The 20,165-nt window shown below is 32.5% G+C and overlaps 1 protein-coding gene across 5 annotated transcripts in view; it reads left to right on the forward strand.

Moving 5' to 3' along the window:
- Window positions 1–11,993: 11,993 nt before the first annotated feature.
- The window catches only part of LOC132744090 (dual specificity protein kinase CLK2-like), a 43,322-nt gene continuing 35,150 nt past the window's right edge, over window positions 11,994–20,165 (forward strand). The window contains exons 1-2 of one of the 5 annotated variants that reach the window (XM_060732703.1): window positions 11,994–12,102; window positions 13,271–13,565. In XM_060732703.1, the coding sequence (XP_060588686.1) occupies window positions 12,002–12,102; window positions 13,271–13,565 (396 nt within the window). In that variant the 5' untranslated portion in view covers window positions 11,994–12,001. The other 4 variants (XM_060732698.1, XM_060732699.1, XM_060732702.1 and 1 more) reach the window with 4 other exon arrangements.

The following is a 20,165-nucleotide window of genomic DNA, read 5'->3' on the forward strand; positions in this document are numbered from 1 at the left end:
ATTCTGGAAAGTGCTAGACTATAGCTTCAACAAAAACAAGAATGAACAGTAAGTTCACAAATTACGCTTGTAAATATCCCGAACAATATCGTGAAAGTTGACCATAATGACTTCATATAATATTTCATTAAATTTGAGCCCATTCTTAAAGGAATAGGAATGGATGGATTGATGTCTGTCTAATATAAATATTCATCATTTAAAAAGAGGAACCATGACAGTTTTCCTATTGACATCAACCCTATAAGAGAGAAATTCGTGTTTTAAGACACTAATTTTTACTTGAGAAATAAGTTCATGGGCGCCGCCATTTTGGCGTTCTGTCATTCTCGCGAGACAGACGAGACCGAGATTGTGACGTGTAATACCCACTTCCGGTATAGGTGTACACGCTGGTACAACTGAAATATATCTTGATGAAGAACTTATTAATTTTATTGCGTACATTATATATTATTTATGAAAACATCGTATGGAACTGAATTGCTTTAATTAATTAATTGAAGACGCCGCGACATTAATTATCTCCGATATTCAAGCTTGCTGATGATCCCACCACATGATTGAAGCCATGACTGCTTAATTTTCAAAGATAAACCATAAATTTAATTTGGGTACTATGAGAAACTTCTTCAAATTGACGATATATCCTTTTATTTTGTACTTAATTTTCGCTAGACAAGCTGTCCAAATAGGGTACATCGCCGGTCATGTATCTTTTTTTTTCAGGTAAATATCAACTAAATCCCATATGCTGAGGACGCGATTTTCAGCTTGACGCTAAAAATGAGAAAGGCGCAGGAAAATCGGCAGCCACACTAATATCGTATGAAAACAAAACTGCCCGTTAGGTTATTTAGGCACCCAGTCAAAAATGGTACCAACAGCAACAGGTTGCCCATTCTCCTATAATTACGCATATTCTCGGGTTTATCCAGTTCCCTAAAGCTTTTTCCCACGTTATTTACTTACCAAATTCCTTTCCCCGACAGATACGCATTTCTACTACCGTAAATTTAATCCAATAAAACAAAAAATCATAAATCTACTTAATATTTAAAATGATTATTGGTAACTGAAAAAAATGTGTTGCTATTTTATGACGTGCTGTAATTTACTACAATTTAATTTGACAGGTGTGGAACCTAATTCCCCCTAAGGTCATTCAGTTCATTGATGAAGCGTAAAAAAAATAGATGTCTATTTCGTCATTAGAATATTTGACAAGGGTGATTAACCAATCAGGGCAACATTGTGCATGATCAAAAGGTCTGTCGGCACAGAGGCATAAAGGAACAATAAAAATCGTCAGTACACAGTGTGACAGGAGCATTTGGTGCTAGGAACAATTAAAATAGACAATGCGCAGTATTAGACATAAGTAGTAATTAAGAACCAGCAATTGTGTGAATAAATTATGCAAATTAGATTTTTGAGCAGCCAATAAAAATGATTTGCCTGCAGTTAATATAAGGCTACGATTACGATGCGCAGCATCATACGTTGACAGACATATTAACAATTTACTTTTCAAAAGAGTTGCTTATATTTTTGAAATGTGTACATCAATTATAACATATGTTCACACCTTTAAATTTGAAAGTCAGAATCAAACTGCAAAAATTTAATTATATGTACTATTAAGAACACGTAGGGTTAGTAGGGTTTTTATAATGGAAGTGGCTAGCGTACGGGCCCGTACGGCTAGCCAAAAGTTTTAGCCGTACGTGAGTCACGTACGACTAGCAAGGACACGCTGTATTGGCTAGCCGTGCGGCACTTTTAAAAAATTTATGGAAGTCAAAAATGCATATGTTATTTTATGACTTTAAGCGAGGATTTTAACCAAGAAACAGCATAAATTGTCTTTGGATGTTAACTTTTTAGAGATTAATCGCCTTGATCGCTATATATATCGATTTTTGTCATCGCAAGATGTCGAGAAAAAATAGCCTTTGCTTGCATTTACACCAATTGAAATAGTTTACAAAATTTTGATAATAATCCTTTTTTGTTTCATTAAGTTTAATTTTCGACACCTTTTATATGAAAAAAAAAAAAACAACAAACACTGAAAATGATTGTTGTTAGGCTCTTGATAATTGCGACAATTACCGACGGTACTGTATAGAAGTTTGTCCATCAAGGAAAGTTTGCATGTTCCGTGAAAGGCATTCTAAAATTCTATTGTCAGTCCCTGGATAGGTTTTAATTAAGGCTAATTAATTGATTGGGATATTTATCTACTGTTTTGAAAATTATATAATTATTTTTGCATTTCATTTTTGGCTAGCCGTACGTTTCTTTATTTTTTATTTTTTTTTTGGATATTGTTACGTATTTTGAACCATAAAAAAATCTCCTCTACACCTCCTGTGAAAATTAAATTGTCTGGTCAATACTTTATTATATTAATATTTCCTTACGATTCAACTAGATTTATCATGAATCTAAAGATGTGGGGAAATGACATCACGCGCACCTGTTTTTATACGGCCAATACACAAACATGGCCGCGCTTACTGATTTGTAGAGATCGGTGATTTAGCTATTTAAATTTTGTTATCATTCGTTTAATATTATTATTTGGCGGCAGAAAATTTGCAGACTTATTATTTATAGTATTCTTTTTCTGAAATCAAGTTTTTATTCTATCCTTGTCTTTCCCTTTAATTAAGAGCACAGTATCTTTCTTTTTACGTACTCTCGCGACTCTTCTTGACTATCACAATATCTAATAACATGTCAATGTCGATGTTTAAAAGAAGTGAGAAACGGAATCACTAAAGAACACCCATAATGATTTTGTATGATTGTGCCTTTCATGGACTGTACTAGAAAGTGTAAGTTACCGCCCGACTTAGGCAGAATTCGATATCTAAAAATGAAAATGATGAAATTTTGAATTTAGAAACATCCGCAGATGTGTTCATACGGTGGCTGTCATTGAACGTTCAATGTGACACTTTTGTGCCATTCCATAGAAAGACCCAAGTAAAATAAAATGCGTGGAACAATAGGCACAACTAAACAAAATGGAATTTTGAAAGGGGTTAGAGTTTATGAAGCCGGCATTCTACAAAAAGCAGGCACAATGTCAGATTATAGCGTATTTAAGTAGGAATACTGGAACCTCAAAAGTCGAAAACGGTGAGAGGATAGAAACTTGAAAAATGTCTGATAGCTAAACTCATTCATGCACTAATAGCATCATAAATACAGTTTGTTTGCTATTATTTAATGTTTACGTTGTTTTATTGTCTTTCTGGTGCACCTTATTATCGTATTTTGACTCAATGTGCTCTTTAAATGTTCTGCAAATAATGTTGACAATGCTCTCTTGTACATTTGGTACATGGGTGTCATTGAGAGGTACAGGGCAGACGATTCGGAAAGTTCATTTTAAGACTGCGGAGTTAAACTCGACATATATTTTCGGCGGGTCAGTACGTTGTCAATGTCCTATGTCACGTTCAGAACTGTTCACTATTTAGCGGGGAAGATGTGTAAGCGGCCGGATAGCTCAGTCGGTAGAGCCGCGCTACGGTATTCCGAGGGTCCAGGTTCGAGTTTCGGTCAGGCTGCACATTTTTCTCACCCTGTGACATTTGGCGCCAAACTGGGAACCGTGACTGAATATAGCACATTGCTCTGTAACTCTGTGAAATTCGAGGAAGAATTTCAATATAGCAGGGGGGGGGTGTATGTTAAGGTTCAGAACTATTAATTAACTCTTTAGGGGAGAAGATGAGTAAGCAGCCGGTAGCTCAGTCGGTAGAGCCGCGGTATGGTATTCCGAGAGGAATTCGAATCCTGGTCAGGATGCACATTTTTCTCACCCTGTAATACCTATACAACTGTTCAAAGCCGTTAGACCACTGTTTTCATTATTCCTCATGTACATACTCAATCAAACCGAGTCTGCAATTTTCATGTAATTTTGTTGCGATTTATTCCCTTTCTCCAGATCTTCTAAGGTGCGTTAGTCCCTAGTACGCAGTGGTGACCTGAAAAATAGGCATTGGTTTACCACCGTCAGCCCAGGTTAAGGTTAAATGTATCGTTTTCGTTGTTTAATAGGTTTAATTAAGTGCCCATTGACCATGTCTGTCGCAGTGCACAGACCTTCTTCATTTTTTTTTTATAAATACTTTGTTAGAAAGAGGTATATTATCATCACTTTGTGCTTCAAAAATGAACTCTTTATGGACATGACTGGTTGCATGCATATTATTCGTATTCGATAGTGAAAGCGACATTTCTGGTCTCAAGTTAACGGTGCACTGGGGCAAATATTGATCAGTTCGGAACATCGTGTCTGTAACGGGCTGATGCGCCCTCGTTTAACTTACACAACATAAATACGATTAATACTGAAGATGGAGCTTGGAGAATAATAAAGGTGCGATTGCAGAAATCACGGCAATTCATAATAACTAATTTTAGCTGTGAATTTACATGATATCTTCTTCGGTAATGTTAGAAAAGTGGAAGTTGGATTTGGACATGCAGTTCAACCCATCCAAATGTCAAGCAATACACGTCACAAGAATACACTTAACATAAATCCTATACCACTTAATTATCAATTCTTTGACGGAACTATTCTAGAGGCGGTAATCAGTCAAATACCTGGGCATGGATATGTATATATATTAAATGTTCTCTCATGGGACGACCACACAGATAGGTAAAAAAGGCAAACCAAACCATTATCATCTGATGTGGTAATATAATGGAAAACTCAGAACCCCATGACATTGTTAAGACCTTTATTCGACCATAACTAGAATAATATGCATCTGAAGTCTGGTCCCCATAGTCAAACTAAAATTGATCAAAAATAATCTATCTACAGAAGAGCTGAGCACGTACTGTGCTAAAGGTTAATTCTAGCCCAGACCAGGGTTTTTCTAACAGAAATTTCTATTTGAAAGACCCTGGCCAGACAGACAACTATAGATTCTTATTCTTCAAGAACTGTTTTCCGCTGGAACATCCTACGTCCTTTTATTGTTGAACTACCAGCACTATGGTTTTTTGTCTAACTGAGCATGTCTTACAGATTGTGAGAGTACTTTTACTTTTAACAAACCCTACTTTACATTTCCAACTGAACATATTGTATATGTACGTGTATATGATATCTAATATACGTCTTCTCGTGGCCTTCTTCTATTTTCACTTTTCGCCAACAGTTACTGTCAAAAAAGAAGACGATAACAATAATAACCTTTTTATTCGTTGTAACTTTACTGCTGCCTTATATCAGCCAATCAGAAATTAGGTCAGTACTTTAATGGATGCGATCAATACGATAGTGACGCACTGCAAAAATCGGTTGAATTTAGACTTTTTGTGGGGAAATCGTGAACAAAAAAGACTGATGAAGGTGAAGATTATTAAAGTCAATATTTCTACTTGTATCAGTTATAATAATAATGTATTTAATCATCCCTGTGAATTATTTTGGAAAAAAAATAAGCGCCATGCGAAATAAATAAATTTCATGGTCAGCCCTACGCATGAAGACGATTACAGTACGTACACAGTACACTAATCAGACTTCATAAGTGTTTTAAAAAATTGCCTGAGATCAGTTCTCGCTGAACAAAATGTGTGTCTAAATAATGGATTTAGATTTGCTTTACTTGAACTTCTTACAGACAGTCCTTTTTTTTATATGATCCGAAAAAGCTTTCATTAGCTTGCATCTATTAGGTTGGATTGGGGATGCTTGTCTTTAACATAATTTTTCAACAGAAATGCCTTATTAAGTTGTGGAAGGTACATGTCCAGAGGGGTGAGATATTTTCTGGAATAGCCCAAGCAGGGCTCTCGCACCTGGGGGATTTGGGCGACTTAGTGTCCTAAAGTTTCTGAATTTCGTGGAGTTTAAACATCAAAGTGAAATGGACTTCGCCTCGCTTTTTTACAGATATTTACGTAACATACAGCGCTTGTCAATGAATTTAATCCTCGCCTACAGGTGTAACTTAAAATGATTTAGTAGATGTAAATATCGCAATTTATTGAGCATAATTTTTACAACACCTGCCACTTTACGAGTTTAAAATGTTTACACCCCAAATCAGTCTTACCATATTTGACGATAAATTTACTTGCATATAAATTAATACACAACAGGAGCACAAGTAAATGGCTCGATACAGTTATGTTGCATCAAGTTCAGGGCTCACAGTGCCAGTGGCTCAAATGAAATAATAGCCAATATTAATTTATTTTTAACTTGAAAAAATAATAGCCAAAAGTTTAGCAGACTTATCACGATTTAGCAGTTAACAACATAAGCAGTTGATTATATATACATTAGGCCTACATATAAAACTTTTTCAGTTTTATAAGGATTCTCAAATAAACTGATACATTTGTGTATATTTATAACTACTTTTTTCTTACATAGAACCACTGTGATGCAAAAATAATAGTCAATCTTATAAACTTATCGCAAATGACGACTGACAGCGCGAGTTAAAAGTAGGTGGCGTCTGTTGATGTTCTTTGAATAGTAGTCGCAAGAAACAGATTGACAGTCTGTAAATTCATTAAAACTGGATCAAAATTCCTGTTAAAATGTGTAAAAGAATGTGGAATTAATCTGTTTTAGCGATCCGAAATTTTTTTGATTGTTATGTGTACTTTTCTCATTACTTTAAATAAATATAAAAGCCAAAATATATATATGAAAAAGGATTTAACTTAACAGAAAACAACTTGATTTTTTGGGGGAATTAATCATAATTTTTGGTTTTATGAAATTGAAAAGACAGACCATCTTGCCTGCTGCACAGTAAATGGGCCAATTTTTCAAAAATACATGTAATGCAGGCTTTTTCAAAAAATATATTGCATTTTCTATTATTTTTTGTGTTTTTATATAGGACTTACTATAAAACATATGTGCCCCAAATTTTTTTGTGATAGCATTACCCAAAATAAAGATACAGACATTTTTATACCCTAAAAATGTCCAATTTTACATGTAATGTGTTAGCATCTGTTTTTTTTGGTGTTTTTAGAATTTACACCACTATTATCTGTTTTAAGTTATCACTTAAATTTTTTTTACATGCACATAGAAAATTTAATAACCTTTCCAGTGATATATAATACTTGGTATACATCATCCTGGTTTTTATCGATAAAATGATTTTAGTAAAATCAGACTTTTGTAATGCATCAGTTTTTTCAAAATTCAGTTGTTAAGCAAACAAGTATACCTTTAAGCAATTACAAATAAAATAGTACTTTATTGTCTCAATCTAATGAAATATGAATTAGAAACATATATTAAGTGTTTTCAATTCAAATTTTCAAACATTTTTACCAAAATAGGCATTTTAGTGGTAAAAAAAATTTTGTGATGAAAAAACTGTAACATCCGTCCCCCTCTCATAAAATATCCAATTATAAAACAATACTCATAAAAAACAATGCTTCTGGTGCTTAATGATAGCCTTACAATGAAAATGTTATAAAAAATGCCAATTTCTATGTTTATGAGAAAAAAAATACAATAATGTAAAAGTTGTCTGTAACATCCGTCCCTGTAACATCCGTCCCCCTATATAAGATGCTTATTAAATCTCACATAAACTGTAACTGGAAAGGGAATTTTACACTAAAACACCAAAGTTACAATGAAAAATGACGAAATAACAGATATAAAGCACTGAAATGATGTATTTATAATAAAAAATATTATTTGTAAACACGAAATTCCTTAATTTTGAAAAAAATCAGTATTTTTTGCTCTGATAACAAAATTATTTACTTTAAAATAAAATTTATATTTTATTTCTTAACATTAAGTGGACCTATGAGCTTATTAAGATAATATTTAAGCTTATATGAATTTATAACAAATATAATCTTTTGTTATTCTGTGTTTACAAACTAAGGGTACAGACGGGGACGGATGTTACAGAATTGAACTAAAAATTCTTTTTACAGTAATACTAAACTTATTTTGTTCTTATGATGCATGATAGAGAAGTAGCAAGTTTTGCAACTGTATAGGAATGTTTCACACAACAAATAAAATACTATTTAAAAAAAACTAGAAGAAACAAACACAAAATCCTTAACAGGATAATTATATAGAAAGAGGTGCCAAAGATATAAATGTTGAAAGTATCTTTGTGATTAAAATTGGTCAATTGTTAAAACATAAATTCTTTAGCCTTAAATAGTTAACAAACAATGTATCCCAGCCCCTCATAAAACAGTGGGATATGGATCCTAACTCTCTACACACAGAAGGGGCTTGCACTTTATTGGAAGTTAACGAGCTGTATATTGGGAGCTGTGTATATTGGGAAGTGTGATATATTACAAAACAGTAGGGGGTGCCAATTAAGGGTGATATATATTATGCTTAAACCAGTGGGAGGGACTACCATATCTGTTTCAAGAATGTCTGTCATAAAGTATTGAAGTTGAAGATCATTTAAGTCAAAGGATTTATAGAACTTCAAAATTTTATAGGCTAAATATGTAGTCACTGAAAAATTTTAAACAAATAAAAAAATATAATTCAACACCCTGATTAAAATTTTTAGATTTTTTTTTTCCCCCAAAAAAAACTCAAGCACTTTTTTTCATACAATTTGACCCATTTAATTATTGTTAATAAAGTGAAAGAAACTTGTAAGTAAAGGATAAGGTAAGGATTCTTGTAATGAAAAAGTTGGAATATTTGTGAAAATTATTCTGTAAAAAAACCCTTCGCAAATTATTTTGCACCTATAAACTTTATTGAATGACAAATTAATTCATTAAGTTAAAGCAGTTCATGTACACTGACATATTTACACAGAGAATTATTAAAAGTTAGAAATAATGAGATTATGATACTGAATCTGTTATCATAATGAAATCTTTGGATAATGCTGCTAACATTCCACATTAATTTACTTAAAATTTCATCAAATCGATAGAACTTAATTGCAGCAATTTAAAATCTTATAATTTTTAATGAAAATTTTTAAATGTGTATAATTTATGTATTTAGTAATGAGAAATTCAAGCTTGCATATGTTTCAATCTGAAAACTTATTTACTTCACACTGTATCATATCTTTTACAAATATAAATTTTATTATTTAACTAATTTAAAAGAGTTTTGTAAATAATTTCATGTATAGAAAGGTACCGTTGGTATGACATTTTCTTTTTAACGTTAATGCATTATCTGGAAACAAAGATTCTTTTGTTTAATAAGCAATGTTTTTATTTTATTCCAAACATTTCAATGTTCATTCAAATGTAAGATAAATGGAAGAAAACTAAGTCAATGCAACTTTTCATTGTGAAACGCAAATAGTAAGAAACTCCATAATTGTCGGGTATATTTCTACATTTTTCTCATAATTTGTTCAATTATTTTACATTTATTGTACTGTACAAAGCATATACTCTTATAAATTATATTACTTTAAAATAAAACCAAAAAAAAAGTATGAACTATGAGCTTTAAACATCTAGTGTAACATCCGTCCCCCCAAAAATGTAACATCCGTCCCCCTGATACATTTCATTTTTGGATTATCTGACAAGAAATATACATAAGAAAGTCCTATAATTTCTACTGGTTTATAAGAAATGAGTTTGCATATTTGATTTAAGTATGATTTGGTGTACCTATCCTTGTTTTATTTCTCTCTGTTTCTAACATGTTTGAAAATTTCATTTTGTATGAAAAATACTGAAAATTTGAAAGCAAATATTTTTATATCTAAGATGAATTTTCTGGATTTTTTTTGTAACATTAATCAGAACACATAATATTTTAATAAAATAAAGAGAAATAATACAATTTTTATTATAAACTGTAAGATATTCAGACTTTCAGTATATCTTTGTAACATCCGTCCCCTACCCACACAGTCCGCAAGAGATGTAATATTTTGAAAAAGGTATCCAAAAAGTTATCCTTTCTTTCCAAAAATATTGTCATAGACACCCTAAGGTACTTAAAAAGAGCAAATATTGTCTTGTATGTTTAACTTTATTTTTTGACTTAGATGCTAACACAATTGGCCCATTTACTGTGCAGCAGGCAATCTGACAATCACCACTTGATTTCTGTCCATTTACCATACTAGACCTTAACCTCTTTATATCTTATCATTCATGCATTATGATACTTGTTTTACGAAAAATAAAATTAAAAAAAATCTGCATTTGTTTTAAATAAAAATCTTTGAAAATAAGGGCTTCTTCACTGTTATGGCGCTTAAATGTTTGAAGATGCCATCCTAGACATTGATTTTTTGCATTCATTTAATCTTTGCAAAATTTAATTCATGTATTTTTTCCCAATTTTTAACAAAGCATCAGTGAAATTCCCAATTCCATTGGTATGGGTAATGTTCCCAAAATCCTGGAGAATAAAAACCTGTATCTATTTACTCAGTCAGTAATATTTTTATTTATTAATAAATTATATAAAACTTACAAAGGTAAGATTTACATTATTGGGATTTTTTTCCTGTGGATTGGGAAAATAATATGGGTGTAACGGTTTAGCGGTATACCAATATATTGCAATATGAAAAAATAAATTTTGTACCGCGGTACAATTTTTGGAAAACTGGTATTTTATAAAAATCATAATATTCAATAAATTACCTTCTAATTTCATACAAATTTTGCATAAAATCTTTAATTGGCAATTTTTATTGGCACCAACATAAGATAATATCCTTCAACTAGTACACTTAAAAGTCAATAAGCAGCCGCGTAATTTACATTAGCGGCCCAGATATGAAACGTCACAGGCCACTAGTTTTGTTTTATATCAAATTGTTATTGTGTGACACTTTACTTTCTATTTAGTCCTTAGGAAATACATTTTTATTAAGTTTCTACTAAGAATATTAATACATATAATAATAATATATAATGATGTTTCTCCATCTTTACTTTAAAACATATACACGACAATATGTATTGTAGTATATTGCAATATGCTTTGGCAAAATGGCAATATATTGCAATACGGTTTTTGCCGTATTGTTATACCCCTAGAAAATAATATCATATTTTCAATTGGGAATATGACCGAATATCGGCGATAAAATGAGCCAAAAAATTCCCTGAGATAAAACATGTTTTTCTAGATCAGTTCATTGCGCCAAGCACTTTTTCACATCTCCATATGTCGTCAAACTTCTCCCTGATAGGAGCTGAGGGAGAAGTCACTTCCCCATAAAATTTTGGTCTAGCTAGACCCCTGTGTATACTAAAGAAAACCATCCCCCTATACCTGGGAAGAAGTCTATGTTGTATTTTATAAGTGAAAACTTTCACACATTTAAAAATTTGCAAAAATTATCACAATTTTTAGAATTTTTATGAAATTAATCCTTATTTTGTAAAATTTACAGTTATCCTGATGATATGTTTTCCTCTTGTTGATTCATAACTCATTATGAGACTTTAAAGGAATGTCCTCCACCTGTTTGTAACAAATGACACAATTGATAAGTATGTGATGTTAAAATAATGTCCTCCATCTATCCATCTACCATAATGTGATGATGTGTTAACCTGCAACAGTGAGGTTGTTACCTTAATGGTCAAGGTCACACTTAAATGGTCAAATAAAAAAAAAATCTACATTATTTTTAGTTTTTCTAGTAAATATTATATATAAATATCAGTGATCATACTGTTAGGAACTGAGTAAGATAAATAGTTTGGTTCTATATCTGTATATAAAGTTAAAAGAAGATGGCATTTATGATTATGCTCAAAGATTTTTTCTTTGTGTTTTAGATAACTTAATATAAATCAGCTTCATTTAGTGCTAAATTTTATACAGAGTTTTGCTCTTGAAAAAACATTTTTTTTAAAAGGTATCATATCTTTGATACTATAGATCTTAGTGACGCACATAGTTCATATACTCACAATTTCACCAAAAACAAACACAAATATCATCTCAATATGTAATATATAATTACAGATGCCATTAATGAAGCTTCATAGATCACATAGTAAAGATTCATCCCATGAAGAGTCCAAGTACAGGCGTAGGAAACGTAGACGCAGTCGTGACAGAAGTGATTCAAGAAGGTATGTAAAGCTGTAATTAAAATTTTAAACTTAATATTTTAAACATTCGGACATTCAGAGGCAATTCACATCAAACTTTTCTGATTCAAAAGTGAAGCCAGGAAACCAGATTTAGCTATTTCCATTTACTTGTTTCAGTGTGGCCATATTGTGTGGTATAATTATCATAATGTGACATCATACAGGGCTTTTTTTTCTTCTATAACAATAACAGGGGCCGATATTATAAGGCCCCTTTACAATTCAAAATTGCACCTTTTTTCACAAAGCAGCGAAAAAAAATTCACAATTTCTAAAGAGATTTCACAAAATATTGGGACTTAGTCTTCAAAATACATTGTTTACCTTCCGGTAAAACTTTATTTACACCAATAGCAATAACACAGAAATAGTTTTAATGAAGTTAAATTGTTTTTGCTCATGTTAAAGTACAATTGGGAATGAGACCAAATATCAGCTATAGAATAAGCCAAAAAAAAATCCTTGCCAAGGTGCCTGTTCATGTCTCTGCTTTAATTTTTAGCTCGACTATTCGATAAGAATAAGTAGAGCTATTGTAGTCACCCGAGCGTCGGTGTAACCACTTATGTTAAAGTTTTTGTAATAGTTCAAATATTTTCAAAGTCCATTGACATATGGCTTTGAAACTTTGCACACTTGTTCACCATCATGACCCCAACCTGTAGACAGGAGAAGGTAACTCTATCAAGCATTTTGACAGAATTATGCCCCTTTTTCGACTTAGAATTTATGTTAAAGTTTTTGTAATAGTTCAAATATTTTCAAAGTCCATTGACATATGGCTTTGAAACTTTGCACACTTGTTCACCATCATGACCCCAACCTGTAGACAGGAGGAGGTAACTCTATCAAGCATTTTGACAGAATTATGTCCCTTTTTTCGACTTAGAATTTACGTTAAAGTTTTTGTAATAGTTCAAATATTTTCAAAGTCCATTGACATATGGCTTTGAAACTTTGCACACTTGTTCACCATCATGACCCCAACCTGTAAACAGGAGGAGGTAACTGTATCAAGCATTTTTTTTACTATCAAGCACTAAGAATAGTCGAGCGTTGCTGTCCTACCGACAGCTCTTGTTTCATTAGATGTCTTTCTACCTTCTTCAGTAAAAATTATATAAATGATATGTTGTGTATATTTAAGTTATGATGGACATAAACGAAGGAGATCTAGGGATAGAGACGGGTACAGGGAAGATTATAGTCGTGATAGGTCCACACATTGTTCATATCGGGAACGGTCAAGAAGTCCCGAACGTTCTGATCGTTACAGTCGTAGAGACAGCTACAGTCGTCGACACTATGACAGCGATCACAGCAGCCATTATCATTCCCGACCAAGTAGTCATAGTTCCAGTAGGAGGCGCCACAAACATCGGAAACACAGGAGGCGGAGCTACAGGCATCGTAGGCGGTCTTCTTATGGTTCATCTAGTCAGGTTTGTACAGTTTTTTGTTTCCTTTCTAAGACTGAGCTCATGTGCATTAGTAAGGCAGTATCCACATATTTCTCTGAAAACTTAAACATGAAATCTGACTATGTTTGTGCTTGGTAAAAATTTACACATCTGGTTAGAAATACAAATGTGTCTAATAAGTTTCTCAATTATTTCCCAGAAAATTACAGTTTTGCTTTTTTGGATCCAATCACTTATGTGATTATGTCTCACCTTAGCATATTTTTGACTGTTTGATTTTAGCTTTCCTGTTTGGGTATAAAATTTTAAGATCACTAAGACAGCCCCAAAACTAATCTATCCACTTTTGTCATTCAGAGATTTTTCTTGGTTTGCTTTGGGTCTTGTGAAGTACATAATTACTAACATTGATCAGGTTGTGGAGATAAAACATCATTGTTGGTTACACTTCTTGGTCTTCAGTGGTTACATATTTTCTTAGATTATCACTATCAAAATGTAGTCTGTAACATTTGACTCAAATGTGCAGTTATTCGCAGTTATCCCCCCTCTCTTTATTCTACAGCTTCCCCTAGCCGAAAAACAAGCTTTAGTTTTAGCCTGAAAAATGTTCCCTAAAAATGCTACTGTGGCACATTTTTCACCAGAGCAAGTGACTGAGATCAGCCTGTTGATTAATTTAATGGACTGAAAGACAAAAAGCTCTCGTTATAAAATGGCCTCCGCAGTGTACCTTTTATGTAAAATGTTTGGTTATGTTCATTTGCATTCTCAGTTTTCAGGTTTTCCCCTTTTCTGACCTATCCCTCTAAATCAGAAAGCCACACCTATTTTGTTTTGAAAATTCATTTGGGGGTGGGGGGGAATCACTGATGTCAGGAGAATGGATACTGCCTTGTTTTTGTGACATGAAATCTAAATTGTTATCTTTTAGTGTGATTTGATATTCTGTTTGGCCATTTGTCTTTTATTTTTCCAGCTAACTGACCGGGTGAGTACAGGCCTGTTTCTCTAATAAATAATATATGTATTTGCAAGTTTGAGTACAACTTTTGCAAATTGCTGAAAACCGGAATTGTAAACACTTTGTCACCAGAGTAGAGTCAGGCCAGCCTGCAGTCCTTCATAGCTTTGCTGCCTGACCAGGCTCTATACTGTTGGCTGCCCAACTTCCAAATTTCTCATTGTGACATCCCTAAAATTTATTAATAGACTATTTCATTATGGAAGTTGGACAAGTCCATTCAGCAAGTGGAGGGTGTAATCACATGAATGTCATGAACATGAATGTCAGAATGTCCTCCAGTTAAGGATATTCTGTTGTGTATACAAGTATTTTGTACATATTTGATGGTAACAAAGTGTAAAAGAAGTAATATAATAATAGGCAGTGTTTCTAATGTAAAGCTTTTGCAGCAAATGGTAAAAACATTGAAATACATATAATGTACATAATATATTCAAACAAAGCATAATGAAAAAAAGTTTTAAAAAAAATTGTTTGAAGGAAAAAAATCAAACAGTGACTGATAATGTTATAGAAATGGTCACTTGTTTGATTTATATTTCTATGGCAAACTGAGTTATGTTGATCAAAACTAGTAAATGATAGTGTTATTTTTTCTAAACATAAAAATCAAGGTGTTTTCAAAAAAGTAAAAATTTACAGGTAGGTATGAAAAAAAAATCACTGGAAAGATGTCTTAAAAGAGAGGAATATCTAAATTTACTTAGAACTCGTAAAAAGGTTAAAAAATGTGGAGGTTGACTTAATAAATAGTGATTTATTTATAAATGTTCAGGTAGTGACAATAAACAGGGGTAAAAACATGACAAAATATAAACCATAACAAAAACATGGGGAAAACAGGAGTAAGCCATGAAAAACCATGAATGATATGTTTATGAACATTAAAGTAGTGATTAATCTATGAAAAAACCATGGCAAAACCATGAAAAAACAACACAACAAAACAAAACCATGAAAGCAAAAATATTCCAAGATAATGACAAAATATTACAAAATTGTGACAAAAATATGACTAAAACTTAAAAAAAAACATGAATGAAATACATGGCAAGAACCATGACAAAATTGACAACATCCATGACGAAACATTAAAAAGACATGACATAAACCTTTGTTAGATTGCAATCATGGAATATTGTTGATTTTTAAGTCATAAAAATGTTGCATGAATTTAAAGGACCCAAGAGCTTGTACCTTCTCATCACCTTTTAAAGTCTTTGTTTCTGGTAGAATTGTTTGAAGTTTTTATAGCATCTTCATAATCTTATTTACTACACTAACTATTCTCTTGAACTTTACACATTTTCTCTCATGAAATTATTATAGGTCACTGACATTGTCATTGAGGCCCACAGAATTGTAATCTTCGAAATTAGCACTCGCCCGATCACCCTGGCGAGTATATATTAAATTCGGGCGACCAAAAAATCCAATTTTGCTCGCCTGCCTGGGGAGTAAAATTTCCGATCGCGAAATTCATTATAGTGGTGTTCACCTGCACACTTTTTACTACGTCACTACTGTTTCTTGGCTTACTTACTTTAGCCTTGTAAAGCGAGTAATTTATTGGGAACCAACTTTGTTTATGTTCCGTTTTCCATTGTCAAACGACAAGTATCGTATCGTAGTAACAGTGAAAAATGATTTTCATGTACAGCAGGGAATAACAATAAAATAAATTATGACACAAGACTTATGATTTCCTTTTGTTTCTTTTATTTACCTTCAGCATTAAAGATAAGAAAAAAACATCAAAATTTGAAAAATTTATTCGGGCTAATAAAGTTGGTTTCGGGCGAGTAACTTCTCAAATGTTACTGGCCCGAATGGCCAGTAACTTCAAAATGTTAATTTCGAAGACTGGAATTGTCCCTTAAAAATCCTTTTATCAAGATATTTAACATTGGTTAAACCAATATTGTATAATATCATAGTCTAGAAAACTTTGAAAAGACAAAATATTACAAATGTTTATTTTCTGAATAAAAAATTATCCGGAATCATTAAATTCCCAAGGTAGATAACTTACATTAAATTATATTCTGTATAAATTTGGGACTACTCTCCCTTTGTCATAGCAAACTTCTGGATTTTGAAGAGCGTGAATTGAGGCTATCCCTGTTGTATGATGTGGGGACATTTGTATAATTCTGGTATTTAGTTAACTATGACCTTTTCTACACTGGTGCTAAACTATCTACAGTGTGTAACCACACACGCACATTCCTGCATATAGTTTATGTTATATTTTGTCTAGTAAAGTATTCTTTAAGTGTTTTGGTATGTATATTATACTCAATACAGAGTTGATACATTCATGCTTTTATAATGTTAAACTTCCACTCAGTACTTCCGTAGCACTATTTTTTTCTTCATCATTTTGATTTACTACTGCACTATTTTACTGGAGCAATAAAAAAACTACTGGCAAAAACGATTTTATATGATGCTATTGAAAGTTTATTTATTTGTTTACATTTATCTGAATTCTGATGGATTTAGTTTGGAGCTTGAGCTTGGCTCAGTTAATATAAATCATATAAATACGGGGAACCAGGCAATAGGAAAATGTTGTGTTTTGGCATAGGGTATGATTTTGGTTGATGTTTGATTGAGATAGGAGATAAGAATACAGGAACCAGCTGTGTGTTCTAAGGAAGCTGTGACCCGGCTGCACATGTAGATTATACTGAAGTATTTTGATTGGTTTACAGCTGGTTTTGGGTATATACATGTGTTTAGAGCGCAATGATACTGTGCCAGGAGGCTTACCTGTACACGGAGGAAGTGTATGCCTGTCTGTCTAGCAGGCAATAACAAGAATATCTTGACTGGAATGTTCTAACTTTGTGTAGCAAATACAAAGTGATTAATGGAATATTACTCACAAAAGTTTTTGGAAAGTTCAAGTAACTCTGTAGGCTGTATTGCGTAAAAGAATTTTGGAGTATATATAAAGTGTGAATAAAAGTTATGTTACTATGTCTTATAACTTTACAACACTTTGTTGTGTGTAAATGGAAGATTATTTAACCAAAAAAACAGTTCAAGGTGACTTCAAGAATTGTATCAAATTGAAATTGGATTAAGTCAGGTTTTCATATAAAAAGTGTTGTTTCTAAGTGAATGGTGCTGGTATTTAACGTTCTGTTTTCTTTTTCTTTCAAATTAAGCAGTGGTGGGCCTGTGCAATAAAGACCAACTGTGTATATTATATTTGGTGGAGATATCTAATACATTCATATTTTGGAAGTAAAGACCTCTGTCTGTGATATTATATTAATATAATGTCTGCGTGCCTATAAATAGAATCATTATCTGTTCACAATTATTATAGTTTACGAGTTTAGACAAATTTCGAACATAAAGTGCACATTCCGTCAAGAAAGAATTCGATACTCGTGTGGAGGACAGAATTAGCTTAGTCTTCCAATAGCAAATTGATATTTATTGAGTGAATTAGATAGTTTGATGTGATTGTTGGAGAGAAAATTTCACCATTCTGTCTGTCCTTTGATTTGCTTCTTACATACTGAAATAATTCTTGTTTGATTTGCTACTTCCGTACTGAAATAATTCTTGATTTTCAACAATCTGGTCCTCAGATGTTTTGTTACTGATACACTAGAACTATTTTATCAATTTATCTTCGTATTTAGATTATAAATCAAGTATTTGTTAAAAGAGCAGAAAAAAACCCAACAACATTATTAGGTATACAAAAAAAGGCAACAGTTAGTTATAATTAGGTTAGAATACAATGCGAGTTGACGTACTGACTACGCCTGGATTAAAAGCATGGGCTACGATGCCTGCCACTGAAACAAGTAGACTTAATAAAATCAGCGGTGCTGAGTCTAACGGGGTTAGTGATTATTCTCGCACCAATAATGGTAATAATGGCTGCCGGCCAAAAGATAGACACATTAAACGTGGAGATGATAAGGTATACAAAACTGTTAATAAATACAAATGATATGTGACTTTAAAAAAGACTGACAGACTCAAAAATACAAAATATACATACAGACAGACAAACGCATGAACAGACAGACAGACACGCTGTATAGACTAGTGGACATTTATTTTATCAGTAGGCAAGCTCCTGTAACCGTTAGTCCCAAAATTTATAAGTCAGAGACAACAATATTATGACATTGGAAGTCACATTATATAAGAAAAAGAAGGAAAAGCATTATAGTTTGGAAGTCATAAGCCAAAATCATGGAGGAAATGACTCCAAAACTTCCATTAATGATAGCCCTGTGTCTTTAAGTACACTTTTGTTCAACTTATAAATTATAATCCAAATTAGCTACATAGTACATGCAGTAAGACTTTCAAAATTACATTATAGTAAATTTGGTGTGTTTAACAAGATTTTCCTTTCTACTTTTAAAACTGATAATGCGACATTAATACTGATAATCCTGGCCCCAGGGGGTAGGGGATGAGAGTATGGGTGGTTTGTGAACATTCCAGCATTAGGTAAATATGTTATCTATATATTAACAGCTGCTGTGGCAGTATAAACATATGCTCCCTATAAAGACCACTTATAGATCATTATACATGATTATAGCTGATAAGCCTTCTTGTAATAAATGCTTTCTGTGTAAAGCTGCTATCTGCAGATATACATATATACCTTGTAGATAAGGTTATTTTACACATATCTGCTGTACATAGGAGTTATTTTTGTAAATAATGTAAAAATAACTTTGAATTGATTGTAAAAATTACATATTAGTTACATGAACATTTAGGAAGGGTTTTGCGGGGGAGAGGATACAAGGGGATGGGTCAGTGTCAAATCTGAACAAATTTCTTTATTTTGTTAATTTTCATACCCCATATTTATTTGCAAATTTTTATACATATTTTAGTTTGTCAAATGTATTAACACAACTGATTCAGTCTTATCATTACAAGGCATTTAAAACTATGATATAGCTATTGCTATGTTTTTAATGCGGTAGTTGGAAGAAAACATTATCTAGCCACACTGTCTCAAATTTTGTATTTTGATAGTGAATCCTTTAAACTTTAATAGATTGTTCCAATACAAAGTAGGACTTTCCCATTATACAAATTTAGTGACTGTACTATACTTCACTATACTATAGGGGCATCTGTGGCTGAGTGGTTAAGGTTTTTGACTTTAAACCACTTGCCCCTCACCGCTGTGGGTTCTTATCCCTACAGGAACTTTGGATTCTTTTATGTGAGGAAGCAATCCAGCTAGCTTATGGAATGTCTGTGGTTCTACTCAGGTGCCCGTTGAACGAAGAGCACCCAGGGCTTCACCAGAAAAGTTGAAATGTTGCCATATGCCCTATACTGTGTTGGTGTGAGGTAAAACCTAATCAAACTGATACAATAGATATAAATTTGTACCACTATGACATTTACTGTACAATGTTTTTTGGTGATCAGGTTCCACTTTGTCTGAAACATAAATCTTCGCCCCTCCTAGTCTCCAGCATCTCAACTAGAAAATTGGAAAACTAAACTGTCAAACTGGCTATTGATCTTAATACCATATAGTCAGTAAGAAAATATTGAAGTTGATTTGTTTTCCCTTTTGGGTG

The sequence above is a fragment of the Ruditapes philippinarum genome, unplaced genomic scaffold, assembly GCF_026571515.1.
Source record: "Ruditapes philippinarum isolate M1 unplaced genomic scaffold, ASM2657151v2 ctg1704_1_1_1_1, whole genome shotgun sequence".
Lineage (NCBI taxonomy): Eukaryota > Metazoa > Mollusca > Bivalvia > Venerida > Veneridae > Ruditapes > Ruditapes philippinarum.